The following is a 21,572-nucleotide window of genomic DNA, read 5'->3' as shown; positions in this document are numbered from 1 at the left end:
TGTAAACAAGACGTGCTAGGGAGAACTAAGCATCTCTTGTGAGAAAATGAGGTTGAATAATGAAAAGAATGGGTTACGTATTTAAAGTCATCAGTATTTACAGTAACCTGGCACAGTTGTAGAAGCCTACATTTAGTGATTAAAAAGGATGAAAAACGATTATGATGGTATGTTTATATGTTCGCGTAGGCATTGTGTGTGTTCTTGTGCACACAGATGTATTCCAGTAGACATTACGTTTGTGTATTTCAACAATAACTAAGACTTACGGCAAATGTCGTCTGCTAAGGGGAAATTAGGCTTCTAGAGATGATTGAATTAGATTAGGCCTCAAGATAGGATAAATGAATGTGGGTTCATCTTATTTTAAGTACATCAGAACACCAATGAAGATACGGTAGTTAATGCTCAAGCAGTGCTGAAAGCTTTAGTTTTCAAAATACATGGCAGTCTTGTCGTCCCTTTGGAATCGACGAAGACGATAGCCACCTGAATAGCACGTTGCATTCATTGTACACGGCAGCTTTGGCAGTAGTTAGTCCTTGCATGGATGTATGCTGCCAAACGAACAAATAAGTATATGTCTTGTGAATAGAACCCACGGAAACCTCACCTAACTTCCTCATGCAGCCAAGAACCGTCTTACCTATCAAATTTTTTCATTTGAGGATCAATGTTCATTTATTACAATTATCAGAAAAAATATGATTTTGTTACCATATATTACTTATGTGTTGTGAAAGTGTGTAGAAGAAAATGTAAACTGTCAGAGGCTGAATAAATAACACCGCTGTAAAATCGTTCAGATCTTCACAGAAGGATGGTAGTGGATACATTCAGTTAAAGTTCTGTAGGGAAACCTGTGACGCGCTCCTTACAGCCACGCGTAGTGCTTGTCACTCCTTATAGCCGTGCGTAGTGCTTGTCATGTTACTCTTGACAGCCTGTGACAGGTCACTGGGTAGCCATGGTACAAGACGCACTCACAAAGCATCCACTAACGTGCTCTGACTATCTCTGATACAACACTAACCTGCGTTCTGTGGGAGAGGGACTTTGGATAGCGTTCAGGTCCAGGTCCTTTTGGCTGTCAATAGAGCCATGAATGTTTATTTACTGACTGGACGGCTGGGTTTTTGAAAGTTGAAATTAGGAGGGGGTTTGATGGAAGGGTCATGGAAGTGCGTTGAGCAAAAAGGGAAAGGAAAGTAACATGGTAGTTGGTCTATGGTTGATCCCAAGTGCTCCATTGTTGATCAAAGAAGATACGTGGTCGCGCTGATTTTATGCGTCACTTGTAAGAGTATTTGTCCCAAGTGAAAATTTAGGTAATGAGGAAGGGATGAAGGGAAAAATTGAATTATCGGTAAGTAGAATAAAGGGAAAGTAGAAAGCAGGTAGTCTGTTCACCAAATGGAGAAGACGGTAGTAAACCCAGTCGCCACTGTTAGTCAGCAGAAATATTATGTCAGATTTAGAGAAATTTAAGATAAAGGTTGAACTGAGATCTACTTCTCAGAAAAAATGTCATTAAAAAGTCGGAAGTTCAATGTGTACGAACCCATGCTTCACAAACGAAGCCATATGGACTTGAAATCCACTTTTCACAGTTAGAATATCCCCGGATGTACAACAAACGTTATATATATATATATATATATATATATATATATATATATATATATATATATATATATATATATATATATCCCCAGATGGAAAGGCTATTGAAAGAGGGAGGGATAAAAGTAGGTAGAGAATCCCACAGCTTTGCTGTATGAGATAAGGTGTTATAACGTTATGTCCTCGTGTGGCTACTCTTCTTATTAGAAGCAGCAGCATCCGGACGCATGCCATCAGTAGAGGTTATAGGGTTGGGAACCATGCATACATCACGAGAGCAGTGGCCGAATGTTTGTAAAGTTGTATTTAAGGCAAGGAGCCCTTAGGAGTAATAAAACCTTAATTAAGATTATTTGAAAAAATCGAGCCCTCGGGACCTAAAGATCCCACAGATTAACTTGAATAGGGCCTAAAGTTTGTTGACAATTCTACTCATTATGATAATTATACTGCAGCAAGTATCTGATATCTTCATATGTATATAAACCTTTCGAAAGAAATGGTTGCAATACTTCATCTCTACTGCCACTGTATGTTCATTGCTTCCACGTCATGCCATTGCATTAAATAGCTTATACTGCAACATGTAAGAATCGTACATTTGTCAGTTATGTAAATGTTACTGAATACAAAACATTTATATAAACGAATGATCTCCAGTGCATCCCGTCGTTCGAAAAGACCAAAAATGTATCGTAAGAATCCAAGAACATGAATTTACACTTTTGATGTCAAAGCGGTTTTATGTAGCAATCTGCATACGAAAATTATACTTCATAACGATTTTACGTGCAGAATGAATTTTGAGTTGTATTTGGCCAGCTAGATAGGACATGGGGCCCCAGAAAATTAACAAACTACGGAAAGTAAAGATGCTGAAATGTGGCTATGCTCCTTCAACATGAACCATCTATTTTATCGACGGAAAATTGGTTATACTTTGTCGATCCCTGATCGCTTGTTGGAGTGTAGACCTGCGTCTATATATGACACTTGCATTTGCAGTTTTATCATGAAACTTCCCCTAACGGAGTACAGATATTGCGGGGTTTTCGTGTGCGTGAGTGTAAAACTTGGCCCGAAATAAGCCTGGCATGGGCATTTATAAATGATAACCTAATCTCGCTGAACAGGTTAGGTGTGTGTTCTTGGGTGTCATTAATGGCTCAGAACAGCTCTTATGTGACTAGGATATTGGGTTCGCTTAATGGATTTGTGTTGTGTATAATGTGTCTTTTCATTCACGGTTGTCATTGTCTTGTGCAACTAGACGTGCAACTAGACTGGTGAAATCTTCTGGAAGACAGAATGTATAATTTTAGATTAAGAGTGTAAAGTTCTATGATATCTTTTTCATGTTATAAGGCATTAGATCTCATAGCTGTAGAATTCCACGAAATTGGTTTTGCCAAAGTACTTAGTTTACCTGGCAGTAAAAGTTTATATACAGTGATACGTGAGATTGCTGAGGATGACAGATGCATAGAACTTTTGTATCCATTTTGGAGTGAACCCCTACCATCCCATATAGATGTAGTTTACTTGAAGGAAAGTGAATATTCATCACTAATGTAATCGTAACTTTATGGCCACATGGAGAAATGACATAGACCAGTAAAACTTACGATACACATTAGCTACCCACGAAGAAGATCACGTTTTTCTTCGGTTGAAATGCATGAAAGAACATGTAAGAGCCTGATTATATGATGGGGTAACTGAAGCAAATGACTATGATTCTGTTAAATATTTTTCAAGGCCACTACATATACATGGTCACCTAAGTGGCATCTATTTTTTTCTTTTCCTTTACAGGGACGAGAAAAGATACAGTGACTAAATCTGATTTAACACTTTCCGTGTGATTATACGCAGGAACGTTGGCACAATGTGATTTGAATTCTGTCGAAAACGCGAATGGATGGTTTATTGTCAACAACAGATCTAGTTCGTAGTAGGGTCTTGGTCTCGAGCAAATTATGCTGATTAATGATAGATGTACAATTATTACTTCTTTGGCGACAATCGTTGGTTATAAAGACCCTTGTGCAGTTATCGAAAACATAATAATTTGTGCTCTGATAAGTTATTCAGGTGTTCAATCACAGGATCTTAGCAACAAAACTCGTAGTTTGTGTTGGAATATATATATATATATATATATATATATATATATATATATATATATATATATATATATATATAAATATATATATATGGGTGTGTGTGCGTGTGTGTGGTTTCAGTGCCTTGTACAGCCAGCCATAGCGTGGATATGAACAAACAAGGCCGGTTTTCGTTTGTTCTTAGTGCTACTTTGCTACTCGGGAAATTCCCTGTTACTGCCATGCCAGAGCAGACACTTACCTGACTTTAAAGGAAAAGTGGATGGTGCTTTTTCGTTAAGGTGGGTTGTGTGGGAGGTGGAAACAATCTTTGATGATGTTCGTTAATAGGGTGGCCGCAGTTTCAGTAGTAATCTCAGTACGCACACACACACACACACACACACACACACACACATAGATAGATAGATAGATAGATAGATAGATAGAGAGAGAGAGAGAGAGAGAGAGAGAGAGAGAGAGAGAGAGAGAGAGAGAGAGTCGGGAGCTCTGCAATGTGACGGAAGTGCTGAACAGCAACCGTGAATGATAATCACGGATCAGTTACCCAAGCTGCCATGCAGGTTGGTCCCCGAGATCAGGGTGCCACCGAATGTGATGACTCTTCACTTGTGGGAGACTTGGCCGCCACCCAGTCTGTAGTAACTCTCCATTTTCTAAGACGTCTTCTCGATCTTCGCCAAACTGAAGAACAGTGAGAGTTAGTTACTGATCTTAAGGCCCCACCAGTATAATCCGTACGTATCAGATAAAGAACGAATTCCCCTCTAGGAAGGTTACATCTATTGTTTGTATGTCCATTCCAGAAGGTGTTTGGGAACTTATTTGGCTTTATGATAAATGATAAAGGCATGGCCGCGATGCCCTAAGGAGCCTGATTGCATTCGTGGTACTTTGTATACGTTGTATAATTCATAAGTAATTTGTATATAGGTTACTTACCTCCTCTTACGTATTTATATGGCAGCATGATGCCCTTCAGTTATTTTATGCCATTGCCCTAAGAAAGAAATTAATCCTGGCTACTCCCGCGTGTAGTAAGAGAAATACTGTGCCACTCGACTTTATTACTCGTCGTAATGACTAGAAATTATTACTTGATGGAGCTGTTCGGGTGAAATTACTGTGGAGGTCCATAGCCATGGTTTAAGTAACACCCCTTAATAGAGACATTAATGACCCAACTAAGCTAATGGACTGCCAAGCATACTTTGACTACTCACTTTCCTGTAGGCTAAGGAAAGGCCTATAACCATCTTACATTTGATACCTAATGAAAATGAGTCCACATAATATGGCAATTAAATGTGCGTAAGCACGCATTCACTGAAATAGCATCTATATGGTTGCAACACTGCAAACATAATTTGCCATCATGCATGGGTCTGCGGATATCATTACTTTTGATATCTAAGGCTACTGATAGTATCAGAAATGATGTGTTATGCATCCTAACACAACTGCTAATGATAACTAAACACTAATTCGCAAGTGCAAGGGAATTCTTAATGATGCACTTAGACTCTTCAAAGTAAGCAGTACTCTATAATTCCTGCCACTCAGCATGATACTGACAAGCGAAGCGGTTCTGTTTAGTCACTGGTGACAAAGGTTCACATAAGACGGCATCAACTGGTTACCCATGTCTTTCCGGTTAGGTTGGTCTGTACGTGCACGGGGATCCGGGCGTGCATCGGCCAACGTTCCCCAGGTCAAGTCGGCCTTTATGTGCAATATTCATGTGCAGCACGGCGCGCTCAGCGTACGACCTTAGCTTACTTGTTTCCGTTCACACACTTAAGATTCTCCTTAGTCCCAAACTGGCGTGCGGCACGACCCCAATTGTTGTACGACCTTGATGCACAGCACCAGTTAAGTTAGCGTTACTGAATGTGAATCAACACTGCTCTCCCGTGGTCAGGCTCAGATGGCGTTTCATTCGACCATCACCTAAAATAGGTGTTCATTCTCCCCTCGGGGCTCTTCGACAAAATGAGGTTGAGGATGTGTTTGTGTGTGTGTGTGTGTGTGTACACGCATAGGAGTAAAGTCATAGTACCTCTACCAGTGTATAAGGTTATGCTTGATAGACGTGGCAACACTAGTAGAGTAGAAAAACGATTACTGCCTTGTAACACAGTAACCACATTTAGTGACCTTCCAGTAAATATTCACATAGACATACAGTACGTACATAATTACAGTCATACTTGCAGCCATGCCATAAAACGTCCTTATCATACCCTCATTTATAAGATCTTTTTATATAACTGCGTTGCGATGACCTTATCTGTTATATCGAGGTTATGTGGTGGCCCCCTGGCACTTTGCCTTATGACGTCACACACACACCCCTGGAAATAACCACTCAGGAGCTTCGCCTTGATGTCCCTTGTGTTCATACATATCATTATATAACCTCCGAAAGTATATATAATGTTTCGTAAATGCAATAAGGTTAATGAATCTATTGTAGAAACAGTCGCATTATCGGTGCATTGGCTGTGAAACACGTAACAAGAGTTGCTTACCTAATGCACATACGACCTTCTTGTCTCGAACACTTCGGGCATAAACTCTTCAAAAGAATGTCTTAAGTTCTTTTCTTAGATATTCTGCAGTGAATATCGGTGAAAATATTCATAGAATACATTGAGAATATGTAAATAGATATTTGCCTCGCCTAGATTGCGCAAATCGAGCAAATCACATGTATTTTTTTCGCAATTGTAATACGCAGTTGTGAGATTAGTAAAGTACTTGAATTAGTTTCTCAGGGGAAAAATAATTATAGTATATAAACATCAAGAAGATTACGTAATGAAAAGTTTCAGGTCATATAAATATCATCAGCTGATGTGAAGCTTAGTTGCATAAACCTCAATTTCAGTGCGAGTTGCCAGCTGCGTCGTTGGCTGATGCCTGTTGGAGTCAGGGTAAGCAACCATATACTCGTCCATTTTCGCCGAGGAGCCTGAGAGTTCAAGAATGGCGCTAAGCAGAACAATCCTTCGCAACCTGTGCCTTAGAACTGGCCCACAGCTTCTATCAAGGGCCCAACAGAGCTCTGCAGCAGCCCCACAAATAGACCAACAGAGTATCCTTTTCTTATGGCATTTGTCTCTTGAATGGTACTCCTTGATCTGTCCTAAGTACGTGTTAGTGAGACAATTTGTGATGCAGGGAGTCCCTCTGCATAATACAAGAGCTGTACTCAAAGTGCTGTTGCAGTTTCGTCGTTTCCATTTTTTCCCCGTGTTGTTATGTCGTCAAAGTGATGTAAGTGTTTATCATATGATTATGTAATGTTTCTCCTGAAAAGTGAAATTCTTTTTTCATATCGTTAACTAAATCTATGTGTTTGGTGTGTACACCATTATTTTCTACCATCTATAGTGTTTGTCTTTGTCTACTAGTACGGCATTTAGCTTTTGTTTACATATGTACCAGTTAGAAGTTTAACAATCAGACAAGTGATTTCCTAGTTTAGGTCTATCACTCTATTACCCTTGCATAATGACAAATAATTTTGCAATGGAAGCGTCATCCAGAAATAACAAAAAAGTATGCCAGTGTGATTTGGAGCTATGTCTCGTTCGTGGATAATAGATTTTGTGGGGAGGGTTGTGAAGCTCAGGGAAAATAATTGAAATATCTTGGTGAAGCATCTGTGAATCAGGAGACCCAGTGAAATTTACATAACTTACCAGGCAGCCCACATTTGCCATAGACTGTGATATTGTACTTAAGATTTAACATTTTATCCTTGTCTGCTACAAGATGCTGCGTAGTTATAACTAGATATAATCTCATGTATGGAAACAAATACAAGGCTGCGAAGTTCAGAAAAAATAAGAGGTTAGATGATTGGTTATTTTCTTTATGCCACTTTATCACAAGATTTATTAACTTTTTTACTGAAGAAAAGTTGTGATTATTGAGATGCAACTATCTGCATAGCACATAATTATGGGCGTAGTGATCTTGTTTTGCAGTGATTGTATTATGTTCAGAAAATACATTTCTATGTTTTCTCTAATGTTTCCTTAACTGAGTTTGCAGATGTGGCAAAACCAAAGACTCCAAAAGGTGCGTAACCCTTCAGATGTGTTTTGTAGAATAATGTCAATTCTTGATTATATAGATATCTTCTCCCATGATTGCACCCTTGATTACAGCATTCTTTCCATATGTCCAAACCACCTCAGAGTATTATGTTCCACCCACTATCCCTCCACAATTCATTCCCTTTGTATTCCCTGCCTTACCAAATGTATTAGTATGATTTTCTTTATGTTGAACTTCTTAATGATAGTTATATTTAAGAAACGTGAATGTGAGGTGAAGTATTAAATTTGAATGTTCGTATTTTTCAGTCAAATTTGACTGGCGTGATGCGCTTAATCTGGAGAGCCAACTCACAGAGGATGAGATCATGATTAGAGATGCCTTCAATCAGTATTGCCAAGAGAAGCTAATGCCACGTATTAAGGATGCAAACAGACATGAACGTAAGTGAATTCCAAGGTTCCAAGATTTTTAAAGGGTTGTAGATTATGCTGTATAGTGTGTACCTATCAAAACTAGTCTTCTGGCATTTTAATGTGATTTTTATAATTACAACTGCTCAAATATTTTGTATGTATGTAACTTCAGGAGTTAGACTGAGACTTTAGAACTTGCATTAAATTTTTAGATTAACCTGTATCACTTCTTTCGTATGCATTTCCTCATTCTGTTCTTACATCATGCCATTTCTGTTTTTTTGCCTCACTCATATAGTGAAGCCTTTTGAAGATAAAGTTCTTGTATTTAGATTTAGTGTTTAGAAATGGAGTTACCTGAGTTATATGTACTTCACAGTGAACCTTATTTTGAGCCGGTGAAGAAAGAATATTCATGCATAAAGGAGTTTTCTGTTGGATTTCAATGTGAAATGAAGATACTGATATACACTTCGCAATAAAAGAAAATAGCTTAGAAGGTCAAACAGTTTGGTGTCCAGGTGGAAAACATGAAGTGCAGCCTTAATGGGGTTGCCCTTTGACTTGAGAATTTGATGTTGATTTGAGGGGATTTTTTTAGTTTCAATGAGAAATTTTCAATAACGTCATATTTCCTTGTCTGTGATTTCTTGTAGGTGGACTGATGAAGCAGATGAAGTTAATGCAATTTTTTTCATTTCCTTGTGCTAGAACATTAATGCAATTTTTTTCATCTCCTTGTGTCTAGCACTTCAAACTGTGTTAATCCTTTATCCCTAGAAGGTTGCTACCTTATTAAAAGTTGGAAAGATTACATTTTGTTATTGTCTTAGATGCTAAAATTTTGTTTTACTCATAATTGTTTCCAGTTATTTGATTTAATAAAAACTCCTCTTTCATTCTAAATAGTATTTCTTTTACACCCTTTTGTGACTAGCCCATCTCCCATGATCCTTAGAGGAAGTTTCTTGGGAAGCATCACTATCATTACTTTGAATGCTATCAACAATCCATAACCCCCCAAGTGCCTTCATCACCATTTCTCTTGCTAAACCAGCCTCTTTTCTTGAATTTGTGAAAACTAGATGTTTACTAGGACATTTATTGCAGATTTTGATCGAGAGATTATGGCAGAAATGGGTGCTATGGGTGTATTAGGACCAACTATTCATGGGTATGGATGTCCCGGTGTCTCATCTGTAGCATATGGCCTCATAGCACGTGAAGTGGAGAGAGTTGATTCTGCATACAGGTATGCCATACCTCTGAAGTATTTTTATATACATTGAATATTAGCTTATGTTGTTAAGAATTTGGCTTGATTTTTCATCAGATTTAAGGTTGGCAAACTTTTCACATCTTTTTGTATTGTTACAATATTTCATGCATGCAAGTGGCAGTAGCTTCATTTGGTAAACAGTTCAGCAGAATCTTGTTGGTCTGAAATTTGATTAAGTGTAAATAGTCAATCAGAGAGCTTTGTGGTGATGCTACAAGTGCCATCCTACTTTGCATGAAGAGGAAGAGAGCCTACTTTTAATTGGATAATTTTGTTCTTGCTTTTTTTTGTGTGTGTGTGTGTGTGTGAAAGTGGTCCTTGCTCCTACATGTTTGATGTATCTGCCTGGCATAATGCATCCTTTTTTTCAAAGTACTTTCTTAACTACTCAGTGATACCCCATCTCCTACATTTCCTTCTCTCTGAGATCTTGGTGTTAATGCAAATAATTTAGTGTGTAACATCTTTCTTGTTAATGGGACTATAGCCATTGATGTAAATGCTTAAAAACTCAATGTTCAATTTGTTCTGGATGCCACACCATGAGAATTTCTTGGACTGTTCAGTGAATAGAATGTAGGATTTAAGGAGTCTGTTGATAGTTTATATGATAGGTTTTTTGTTAATTTTCAGCTCTTTTGACTTGATTTTTGGGATCATTTGTCCACTGTGCCTCTTACAGTGCTGAAATCATTCTTGAACCAATTTTGTGATGGGTTTGCTTCCATATTTGTCTATTTTTTACGACATCAAATGTTTCTTGGTCATAATTCCTGGCCATGCTTTACAAATGATAAAGCATACAGTTAGATACAGCATGATGATGACATTGTGGGAGATCATGTAGTTACTGAATGAAAGTCGCCAGGTTTTCAAATTTTTAGTGCAGTTTAATTGGCTTAGTGTGGTAGGGGGGATATGTACTGTCACTTGTATTCAGAGTTATTCTTAACTATATCATTATGATAACTGTTGACCCTTTACAGATCTGCAATGTCTGTCCAGTCATCACTGGTAATGTACCCTATCTGGGATTTTGGCACAGAAGAACAGAGGGAAAAATACCTTCCCAGACTAGGTAAGAGGATTCAACATTTGTTCTGTACATGGTCCCTGCAGAGAGAAATTAGAACAAGAAGGGAAGTAGGGAAAAATCAGAATTTTACCAAGACATGAAATGTTATAATGCCATATAGGGATTACTGGCCATTTTAACCATGTCCTTACCTCAGTAGATATGTCGAGGCTTCCCCTAAATGTATTAGTAATAAGTGTTGCCTTTTTTTATTTAAAGATTTTTGTTTATGATTGCTCCAGGACCTCTTTCTAAGGAAGGGTCACAATGTTAATCAAGATATTCTTTCCAGAGGATTCTGCAGCTCAAGTTTGTGCTACTTTTAGTAGCAGGGAAAATTAAGGACTTGGAAGTTGTTTGATGAGACTGTACTCCTAGTAATGCAGCCTTGTCAAAGATGACTTTTTATGCATGTTGTAACCTCGAGCTGGTGGGGCACAGTAATGCCTCAATTTTAGATTAGTTAGTCCATATACTTGATTTATTTGACATTACAATTTCATGAAAGACAAATTATTTTAATACAATTTCTTGCATAAACAGAATTTTTGAAAAGATAAACCCATTTCAAAGTATAATGTAAAATCTATCTATCTGTGTTTCTTATACACGTTCCCTTTAGTGATTCCCTCGAGTGGGTGGCCCTGGCAGTCTCCATGAATGTTGAAGTTCAGTGCAGCTTCTTAGCCTCAATTCCTTACTCTAAACAGGCCACTGGCAGAGGCCAACTCTAGAGTAGTGTTTTCAAAGGCTCTTTCTTAAGGTTCCTGCCAACTACTAACCACTGTGTTTGCTTAATGTCCCATCCTCCTACTTGTACCAAATGCTTCCACTAATAATACTTTTGGAAGTTCCTATCAACTACTACTGTCTATTGCTTCTAACGTTTTACTGAAAGGCAGGCTAGTGCATTATGCTCACTTTAGGAAAATCAAGAGATATATAGAATGAGTTGTGTGTTTAAGTGTCATGTGAGACAAGGAGAAATTGTATGTTTGTGGACAGAATGCTGGCAGTTCATGTATAGGTGAGGCAGAAAGAAAAGACAGCGACCTGGGTCATGCATATGTATGTGTTTGTATATATGTACACACATGACAGAGAATATGTGTGAGTGGATGTGGCCTTTCTTTAGTCTTGGTGCTGCTTCATTGTTGCAGGGGATGCCGATACTGTTTCCTGTTGGGCAGGGTAGCACCAGGAATGGATGAAGGTGAGCATGTATGAATATGTACATGTGTATATGTTTCGATATGTGTATGTGCATATATATGTATATGTGTGTGTATGCGAGTGCATGGATCTCTTTTTGTCAGTTTCCTTGAGCTAATTCACTAACATGAGAAATGGTGATCAAGTATGATAGATTATAATGATAATAATGATAATAATAATAATGGTGTGCAAAGTGAGAGGGTTAGGGAAAATGATTTGGTAAACCGAGAAGAGGTAGTAAAAGCTTTGCGGAAGATGAAAGCCGGCAAGGCAGCAGGTTTGGATGGTATTGCAGTGGAATTTATTAAAAAAGGGGGTGACTGTATTGTTGACTGGTTGGTAAGGTTATTTAATGTATGTATGACTCATGGTGAGGTGCCTGAGGATTGGCGGAATGCGTGCATAGTGCCATTGTACAGAGGCAAAGGGGATAAGAGTGAGTGCTCAAATTACAGAGGTATAAGTTTGTTGAGTATTCCTGGTAAATTATATGGGAGGGTATTGATTGAGAGGGTGAAGGCATGTACAGAGCATCAGATTGGGGAAGAGCAGTGCGGTTTCAGAAGTGGTAGAGGATGTGTGGATCAGGTGTTTGCTTTGAAGAATGTATGTGAGAAATACTTAGAAAAGCAAATGGATTTGTATGTAGCATTTATGGATCTGGAGAAGGCATATGATAGAGTTGATAGAGATGCTCTGTGGAAGGTATTAAGAATATATGGTGTGGGAGGCAAGTTGTTAGAAGCAGTGAAAAGTTTTTATCGAGGATGTAAGGCATGTGTACGTGTAGGAAGAGAGGAAAGTGATTGGTTCTCAGTGAATGTAGGTTTGCGGCAGGGGTGTGTGATGTCTCCATGGTTGTTTAATTTGTTTATGGATGGGGTTGTTAGGGAGGTAAATGCAAGAGTCCTGGAAAGAGGGGCAAGTATGAAGTCTGTTGGGGATGAGAGAGCTTGGGAAGTGAGTCAGTTGTTGTTCGCTGATGATACAGCGCTGGTGGCTGATTCATGTGAGAAACTGCAGAAGCTGGTGACTGAGTTTGGTAAAGTGTGTGGAAGAAGAAAGTTAAGAGTAAATGTGAATAAGAGCAAGGTTATTAGGTACAGTAGGGTTGAGGGTCAAGTCAATTGGGAGGTGAGTTTGAATGGAGAAAAACTGGAGGAAGTGAAGTGTTTTAGATATCTGGGAGTGGATCTGTCAGCGGATGGAACCATGGAAGCGGAAGTGGATCATAGGGTGGGGGAGGGGGCGAAAATTTTGGGAGCCTTGAAAAATGTGTGGAAGTCGAGAACATTATCTCGGAAAGCAAAAATGGGTATGTTTGAAGGAATAGTGGTTCCAACAATGTTGTATGGTTGCGAGGCGTGGGCTATGGATAGAGTTGTGCGCAGGAGGATGGATGTGCTGGAAATGAGATGTTTGAGGACAATGTGTGGTGTGAGGTGGTTTGATCGAGTAAGTAACGTAAGGGTAAGAGAGATGTGTGGAAATAAAAAGAGCGTGGTTGAGAGAGCAGAAGAGGGTGTTTTGAAATGGTTTGGGCACATGGAGAGAATGAGTGAGGAAAGATTGACCAAGAGGATATATGTGTCGGAGGTGGAGGGAACGAGGAGAAGAGGGAGACCAAATTGGAGGTGGAAAGATGGAGTGAAAAAGATTTTGTGTGATCGGGGCCTGAACATGCAGGAGGGTGAAAGGAGGGCAAGGAATAGAGTGAATTGGAGCGATGTGGTATACAGGGTTTGACGTGCTGTCAGTGGATTGAATCAAGGCATGTGAAGCGTCTGGGGTAAACCATGGAAAGCTGTGTAGGTATGTATATTTGCGTGTGTGGACGTGTGTATGTACATGTGTATGGGGGGGGGGTTGGGCCATTTCTTTCGTCTGTTTCCTTGCGCTACCTCGCAAACGCGGGAGACAGCGACAAAGTATAAAAAAAAAAAAAAAAAAAGTAATAATAATAATATGCATATATATGAGGGGGGGAGGGGGTTGTTATTCCATGTGTGGCAAGGTGGCGATGGGAATAAATAAAGGCAGACAGTATGAATTGTGTACATGTGTATATATGTATATGTCTGTATATATATGTGTACATTGAGATGTATAGGTATGTACATTTGCATGTGTGGACGTGTATGTATATTCATGTGTATGTGGGTGGGTTGGGCCATTCTTTCGTCTGTTTCCTTGCGCTACCTCGCTAACGCGGGAGACAGCGACAAAGCAATATTAATAAATAAATATAAATAATTAGGAACATACAATCAGTGGCCTTATTTGTACCAATCCAGTCTTTTGTTGTAGTGTTTATTGTATTGAAACCAGAGCCTACACTACAGACAGGACCCACAGACTACTTTAAGGTTTACTTTGCCTCATATGTCCTGGCTCAGGCCTTTGACAGCATGTCTTCCCTCATGTACCATATTGATTTAACTCATGCTCTCTGATGCTCACACTTACCCCCTAGACAAGAGTTGAATGTATAAAGTTTAGAAATTCAGAGAAGTTGATATGTCTTGTTTTATTAGGTACTTATTCCTCTTGTCACTCTTTACATATTTAGGATATTTTATAAGAAATACCTAGAAAGATAGAATTTCTGCACACATACATTCATATGGTTTTGCATATCTGTTGCTCAGGTTTGTAAGTTATTCCATTTTAAGTATCATCTTACATATTTCTTAAACTGGTATTTTGTCTTTCATAGCAATGGGAGAAATAATAGGTTGCTTTGGACTAACTGAGCCTAACCATGGAAGTGACCCAGCTGGTATGGAGACACGAGCGAAGTACATTCCTTCTGATAAGGTTTACATCCTTAATGGATCTAAGACATGGTAAGTTTCCAAGAACATTGAAAGATGCATGTGATGTAACATTTTTTTTAATACATACCCCTGCTAGAATCTCTTCTATGCCTTTGTTTGCTGAGATTAGGTATTAGAAAGAAAGAAATGTCAGGTGTCACATGTTACTGCTTGTTTAACTGCTTGATTTTGTATCCTGGAGTCAGTTTTTGGTACAGCTATAGTTTTTTATCCTTGTTAGTTATATATGAGGTATTCTTTTGTGGAATGCTTCTTGTTTTTCAGTCATAAGTAGTCTCACTGTTAAAGTACCAAGTGGGTCATGATGACAGTGAAAATATTCTGACACCTGTTTTCCCTTTTTTTTTACTTTCTTGAAAGTAATGCAAATTTACATTTCAGGATCACAAACTCGCCTATTGCAGATGTTGTTGTTGTCTGGGCCAAGTGTGAGGATGGTCACATTCGTGGCTTCATTATGGAGAAGGGCATGCCTGGCCTTGAGTGTCCGAAGATTGAAGGGAAATATTCCCTTCGTGCTTCCTATACGGGCATGATCCTGATGGATGATGTTGTGGTACCTGAGGAAAACATGTTACCTGGAGTTAAAGGACTAAAGGTAAATTCTTTCTTGATAAATATTAGACTATAATTACTATGAATTGTGCAGTGGTTGCTGCTGAATACTGGATATAGAGGATAAGTTTTTATTTAAGTATGTTAGTATAGTTGATATCACTGGACTGACTTTCTTAAATACTATGCATCATTTGATAGACTGCGTTGACTTTTGCATGATACATCGTTTGATAGACAGTGTAGACTTTTGTCTTTATTTTCATTTATTTTTGGGTCAAAGTCCTGGCTGAAATCTTGCAACAGAAATGTAGGAAATTAGAAAATATTTACAATTACATTTACTAGATTCTTTGGGTAGCTTTGAACTTAGTTTTACAGCTTTGGGGAACTCCTCATGACTGAACATAGTCTACATAGACACTTTGTTCATTATATAACCTCATTCCCCTAGATGGTCTTCCCCATCCCTGACCCATTGCCCTCCCCACCCCATGTACTGCTATCTCTTGCCCAGACCCCAACCACCTGCATGGCCTTCCTTTCCTCTGACTCCTACCCCCTACATGTTTCTGAACTCATGGCCCTCCTTTCCTCTGATCCCTACCCCTACATGTTTCTTTGTTCCTTTGACCTTCACCCCCAGCACTATCTTTTCTTCCCATGTATTGACTGTTATGATTTATTTTAAAGGAAAAGAGACAAAATCTCATATATTCTTGCTTGTTTATTTATATATATTTGGCATTAATAAGATGGCCCTGATATGTACTTGAGTAGCCCCATGCCATAGGCAACAATTTTTGAGTGCTAGTGGCATGCATAAGATGGCTTTAACTTAAATTATGATATAAACAATGGTAAAACATAAGAATAAACAAAGGAATCAGCAGGTTGACTTGAGAACGGGAATTAGTAATTGTTGTGTGTGTGATGTAAACTTGAGAGTGAGCAAAAAGGAAGACTGTTTGGTTTCCCAAGGCTGTTTTCGGATCAGGGATGTGTTGATAACCACATCGGCTGTTTGGCTTTTTTTTTTTTTTTTTTTTTAATATTTATGCACCATTGACTTTCACTGAATTTCTTTCTGAGCCTAAATGATCTTGGCATCCATTTGATTTGATTATCGTGACCAATGGATGAAGTGAAAATTATTTTCTGTTTTGGGCTACACTGCTTGAGAAAAAAGTAACATTGTTAGTTGTTAATTTAGGGAGAAAAGCTTAACAACGATTTTTTTACTGCAATGAAGACAAAAATGTTGCTGATGGAAAGAGACTTGCATTAGTCCTTCATAACAAAGTGTTTGATCATGTTCATTTTCAGGGTCCATTCAGCTGTCTAAATAATGCAAGATATGGTATTGCATGGGGTGCCCTTGGAGCTGCAGAGTTCTGCTTGGATGCTTCACGTACTTATACATTAGACAGAAAGCAATTTGGTCGCCCTCTGGCAAACAACCAGCTCATACAGAAGAAGATGGCTGATGCCTTGACTGAAATATCTTTAGGGCTTCAAGGTTGCCTTCATGTTGGACGCCTCAAGGATGAAGGAAAGTAAGAAACTTTTCTCTTTTACTTATTTACTACATTGTTGGTAGCAAACTGAATGGCCAATTTTCATGATTGTAAAAAAGATGAGTGATACAGATAATTTTTAGAAAGATTTGAGAATCAGTGGAAGAGTCTATTGAGCTTGCAGAGTGGAAAAGTGTAAATGCAGGGTAGAGCCCCATAATAATTTGAAGACCATACAACTTACAGTGATACCATAGTAGTTGCTTTGAAAGTAGGGTGTAGTTGATTTTATGGTGATGAGCAAACAAAAAGTATGAATTGAATGATTTCATTTGATGTATATAAGACAAGAGTAATGTTGTCTTGCTATTATTAATACATCAATCCAATATAGGAAAGTTGCAAGTCAAGATTGTGTGATGTTTCCATGGTTAATGTTTTTATGAGTGGGGGCTTTGTTTGAGATAAGAACAAGGTTGGGTGATTGTTTTGTGAAGCTTTACTTAAACATTGATAAAGAAAATGGAAGTTGCTGCATTTGTCGTATGCAGATAACTTGTTGTTAGCAAAGTCGACATAGTAAGAGGAAGAGTTAGATTATCCCCATTTGGAGAATGCTTAAAGTGAGTGTTGATAAGAGACAAGGCTTTTGAAAGGATGAGGTCTGAGCGTAAGATCACTGTGCATGAATGAGTGGAAGTTGTGGATGTGAGTAAATGTGAGTAGTAGTGGGAAATATGAAGTTGAAAGTAGTTATGGAAGGAAGAAAAATTGGGATGCACTGAAAACTTAATGCACTAGAAGCCTGCATGAAGGAATGCAAGACCCAGCACTGATGTATGGGTCTGAGACTTGAATGTTTTTAGCTCAAGATAGGTTAAAATGAGATAAGTGAAGACTGATGATTTAGAAATTATGGTTAGGATAGACAGAAAGATAGAGAGAAGAATGAAAATGTGAGAAAGAGATGTATGTTAAGAAGTTAAAAAATGGCATGGATAAATGTCATTCAAATAGTATGGTTATGTAGAATTTATGTTAGATGATTGGTTGGTCAAGCTGTATAGGAATATAGTAGAAAGTAAAAAGAGGAGCCCTTACCTTTGAGTGCTTGTTGCAGGCTAATTGTAAGCACTCACTGCTGATTCTAATTGTTGAATGGTGCTTTTACGGATATAGCTATATTGGCTTTGGTTGTTGAAAATAGCCAGGGTAACTTAATGTGTGATTGTGGTCAAAATAGCTTGACCATGCTTCACTGCTTTGATATTGGTACTGCACTATTCATAGATAAGTTTTAGGTGTGTCTGACAGTGGTTTTAACAGTAAATGGTAATGCTTCTCTGGATGATGAAATAGTATGCTAATCAATAGGAGAATGTAGAGAAATACTTTCCTTTAGTGAAGGAAGTTGCAAGTCTTCTTTGCTTTGATTTTATAAAGATTACTGTTTTTCATATCTTGTCATCTTCCAGGGCCACCCCTGAGATGATCAGTCTTCTTAAGCGAAATTCCTGTGGGAAGGCACTTGACATTGCTCGTCAAGCACGTGACATGCTGGGAGGCAATGGAATTTGTGATGAGTACCACATCATCCGACATGTCATGAATCTGGAAGCTGTTAATACCTATGAAGGTAATGGATACCTATATACAGTTTATACAGGTTTGCTGTTATTAGAATAGTTGACAATACTATTTTTTTAACTATGTTGGAGGCAAAGAATGCAAGTTTAGTGTCATTTATTGTGTATGTGCTTTCTTTCACGTAAAGTGGGATGACTTACTAAATCATCTAGAAGCTGTTGGGTTTTTGACTGAATAGTAGTGGAGACATTGTTTTTATCTTACATTTGTTTGCTATAAATTGCATATTTGTGGATGTTGCCTGAAAATGCATGTGATTTATTTCCCCCTAAAGACCACCTATTAAGGTGAAAAGAGCAAGTTGGCTATAATGAATGTTTCATTTATTTTTTGCTGTTTAGATTTGTTGATTGGCTTTGGCTGCCCTTAGCTTTTCTTATTTCCTCATGTTCCCATGAAATCTGCCTAGATTAAGGAATGTAAGTTTCTCTCTCTTTTGATGGATGAATATTATCTGCAGTTTCAGTGCAAGAAAGGAAGCCTTAGCAATAGGAGATTTGAATGCAAGAATAGGATATAAAGTATAAAGTAGTTTAGGGAATAATTAGGAGCATGAGATACTCATCATAAATGAAAATGATTAACAGCTTGTCAAGTTGGGTGCTCAAAAGAAATGGTGATTGGGAATACCTAATGTAAGAAAACGTGCCTTCATAAGTGTAAGTGGAGTGTGGCTGTTATGGGATTATGTAAATCTTGATTGGATTCAGGGAGATTCTGTTGGATGTAAATTTGCTGAAATGGGTAGTTGATGGAATGTTTTATCACTGGTTGAGGCAAGTGTGAAAATCTGTTGTGACTTTAGGAAATGAGGATATGACTTTAGAGGGTAGAGGATGGTGAAGGTCAGTGAGCTGGGAACAGGTGCTTTTTTGTTAGCTAACCAAGAGAAATTGGTTGAGGAATGACATAAGATGAGAGTATGTGAATCTAGGTAGTGGGCAAGGAATGGAAAATATTTAAGGAAGCATTCCTTACATATGCTGCTGAAGTGCTCTGCATGTGGAGGATGGGATGTGGTCATTTTATAAAGGGTGGTTAGTAGTGGAATAACGAAGTTCAGATGCAAGTGAAAGAGAAATGAGAGATGTATGGGGTGCTTCCTGCAGGGAAGAAGAGTGATTGATTGGGACCTGTTCAAGGGAAAGGAGGAGGACAGTAGAAAGGTACAGGGTCTGAAAAAGAGGGCAAAGCAGAGGTGAAGTGAGAAGTATAAGCAAACTTCAGGTAGAACTAGAAAATAGTTGTGGATTGGGATTCTGGTTTTGTTGCATTATACATTGCTGCTCAAGTGGATTTGTTGAGGCCATTTTTTGTATGCTTCTGGCAATACCTCTGTGCAGATAATGGCTGACTTATAAATGAAAATTTCAATTATTAGAACTAGGTTTACAGAAGCACCTGTAATTCCAAGAGTTAGATACAAATAAGGAAGTGATTCTTGAACTTCTCTTTTTATAAAGTTTGAAATTAAATCTGTATTTTCTGTTTCAGGTACACATGACATCCATGCTCTTATCTTAGGTCGTGCTATTACTGGACTTGCAGCATTCAGTGGTCAGTAAGTTGTTTCTGCCCCTTCATATGTTATTGAATTACCTGAAGTGCCAGAGTATATTCTAGTAATAATTTAAGAATTATAGTATATAAATTTTTTTTAAATGTATACCACACACCAAAAACATATACTGTGCAATTAACCTCTTCATTGTCACCTTTGAGGTAGTTGTATTGGTTTTACTAAGAAAAAAGTTTTATGGTCTAAGTTTCTATAAATGCTAGCAATGACATGCAGTTGGTGTAGCAAACAGTGACATGTAATTGGTGTCGAAAGGTGAGGGGTTTTTGATTGAATGGTTCAGAGGCAAAACTATTTTTTGTAGGGTCATATATTCATAAAGGTAGAAGTTGAACATGCTAGTGTATTGATTGGATTGAAAGCTAGCCTTAAGAAGAGTTTTGCATTGATGATGCTAAACATGTAGTAATGTAATGAAAGATTACTGTAAAGCTGACCTAAGGATGTAAAAAAAAAATTATTTTTCAGAGCTTCTTACTATAAGACAGAACTATCACTTTATATGAGGGTAGTGAATTGTCAAGTTTAGAAGATTAGTTAAAGCAGATAAGCATTATTTCTCATAATTAAACCAGTTGGTGTAGCAAACAGTGACTTGTAATTGGTGTAGAAAGGTGAGGGGTTTTTGATTGAATGGTTCAGAGGCAAAACTATTTTTTGTAGGGTCATATATTCACAGAGGTAGAAGTTGAACATGCTGTTGTGTTGATTGGATTGAAAGCTAGCCTTAAGAAGAGTTTTGCATTGATGATGCTAAACATGTAGTAATGAAATGAGAGATTACTGTAAAGCTGACCTAAGGATATAAAATCTATTTTTCAGAGCTTCTTACTATAAGGCAGAACTATCACTCTGATATGAGGGTAGTGAATTGTCAAGTTTAGAAGATTAGTTAAAGACTCTGATATGAGGGTAGTGATTGTCAAGTTTAGAAGATTAGTTAAAGCAGATAAGCATTATTTCTCATAGTTAAACCTGCTGGCGAATTTCTTTGTACATCACAAAATCTTGATGTAGATGTGTTGCAGAACACTTTGCTGGTAAGGTTTGTATGTTCTGTATTAAAAAGATATCAAATACTAGTTCTAGTATAGATAATATTCACTAAGGAATTTTTTTAGAATTCTCACTTGATATTTAGACCCATTTGATTTTATGAGAAATGCCATCAGTAAGTAAAAGTAGTTCAGGCTCATGTTGAAATTTGTGACATTCAGTCTGTGAGGTGCGTTAATTGTTAGAAAATGAATTCTCTGTAATGGCTTCGTAATCTTGCTTGCAGACTACAGACTTGCATGAAATGAAAGAAATGAAATGGCTGTAATAATGAATGTGGTGGTCAGTACATTGTAGTTAAAGTGATTATGTAATAAGTTTTGTCATGGTGGTGCCACTTTCAGGTAATTTCATTCATTTTATACAGTCCACTCAGGTTTAGAGAATATAGTTCCTGCATGGGAAAGCCAGGCTGAAATAAATTTGATTGAATATTGCTTTTTTTTTATTTCCTGTGAAATTTGATCTGAAAGGGAGCAAGACCTTTCACATGAAGCCACAGTGCATTCTGGTAATGAAAAAAGGTGAACAGATAGATAAATAGATGAATAGAAATAAGATGATTTGGGTTCATAAACT

At 37.9% G+C, this 21,572-nt stretch overlaps 1 protein-coding gene across 1 annotated transcript; it reads left to right on the top strand.

Annotated features, from left to right (window-relative positions):
• The first annotated feature begins 6,477 nt into the window (after positions 1-6,477).
• LOC139756715 (glutaryl-CoA dehydrogenase, mitochondrial) lies at positions 6,478-21,429 on the top strand. The gene is made up of 10 exons (XM_071676397.1): positions 6,478-6,846; positions 7,812-7,838; positions 8,126-8,260; positions 9,344-9,485; positions 10,499-10,590; positions 14,519-14,648; positions 15,021-15,237; positions 16,521-16,750; positions 18,187-18,347; positions 19,853-21,429. The coding sequence occupies exons 1-10, from the start codon at positions 6,738-6,740 to the stop codon at positions 19,921-19,923; spliced, it is 1,314 nt and encodes a 437-aa protein (XP_071532498.1). The 5' UTR covers positions 6,478-6,737; the 3' UTR covers positions 19,924-21,429.
• Positions 21,430-21,572: the final 143 nt, after the last annotated feature.

Source organism: Panulirus ornatus, chromosome 23 (assembly GCF_036320965.1).
Source record: "Panulirus ornatus isolate Po-2019 chromosome 23, ASM3632096v1, whole genome shotgun sequence".
NCBI lineage: Eukaryota > Metazoa > Arthropoda > Malacostraca > Decapoda > Palinuridae > Panulirus > Panulirus ornatus.
The sequence above is the reverse complement of the archived record's forward strand: the minus strand, read 5'-3'. Positions and strand labels throughout refer to the sequence as shown.

Excerpts from the sequence above, each read along its gene's own strand:
- LOC139756715 (XM_071676397.1), top strand. The coding sequence starts at position 6,738 with ATGGCGCTAAGCAGAACAATCCTTCGCAACCTGTGCCTTAGAACTGGC. Across the intron at positions 6,847-7,811 it reads CCCACAAATAGACCAACAGA|ATGTGGCAAAACCAAAGACT; the intron begins GTATCCTTTTCT and ends CTGAGTTTGCAG. Across the intron at positions 15,238-16,520 it reads CTGGAGTTAAAGGACTAAAG|GGTCCATTCAGCTGTCTAAA; the intron begins GTAAATTCTTTC and ends GTTCATTTTCAG.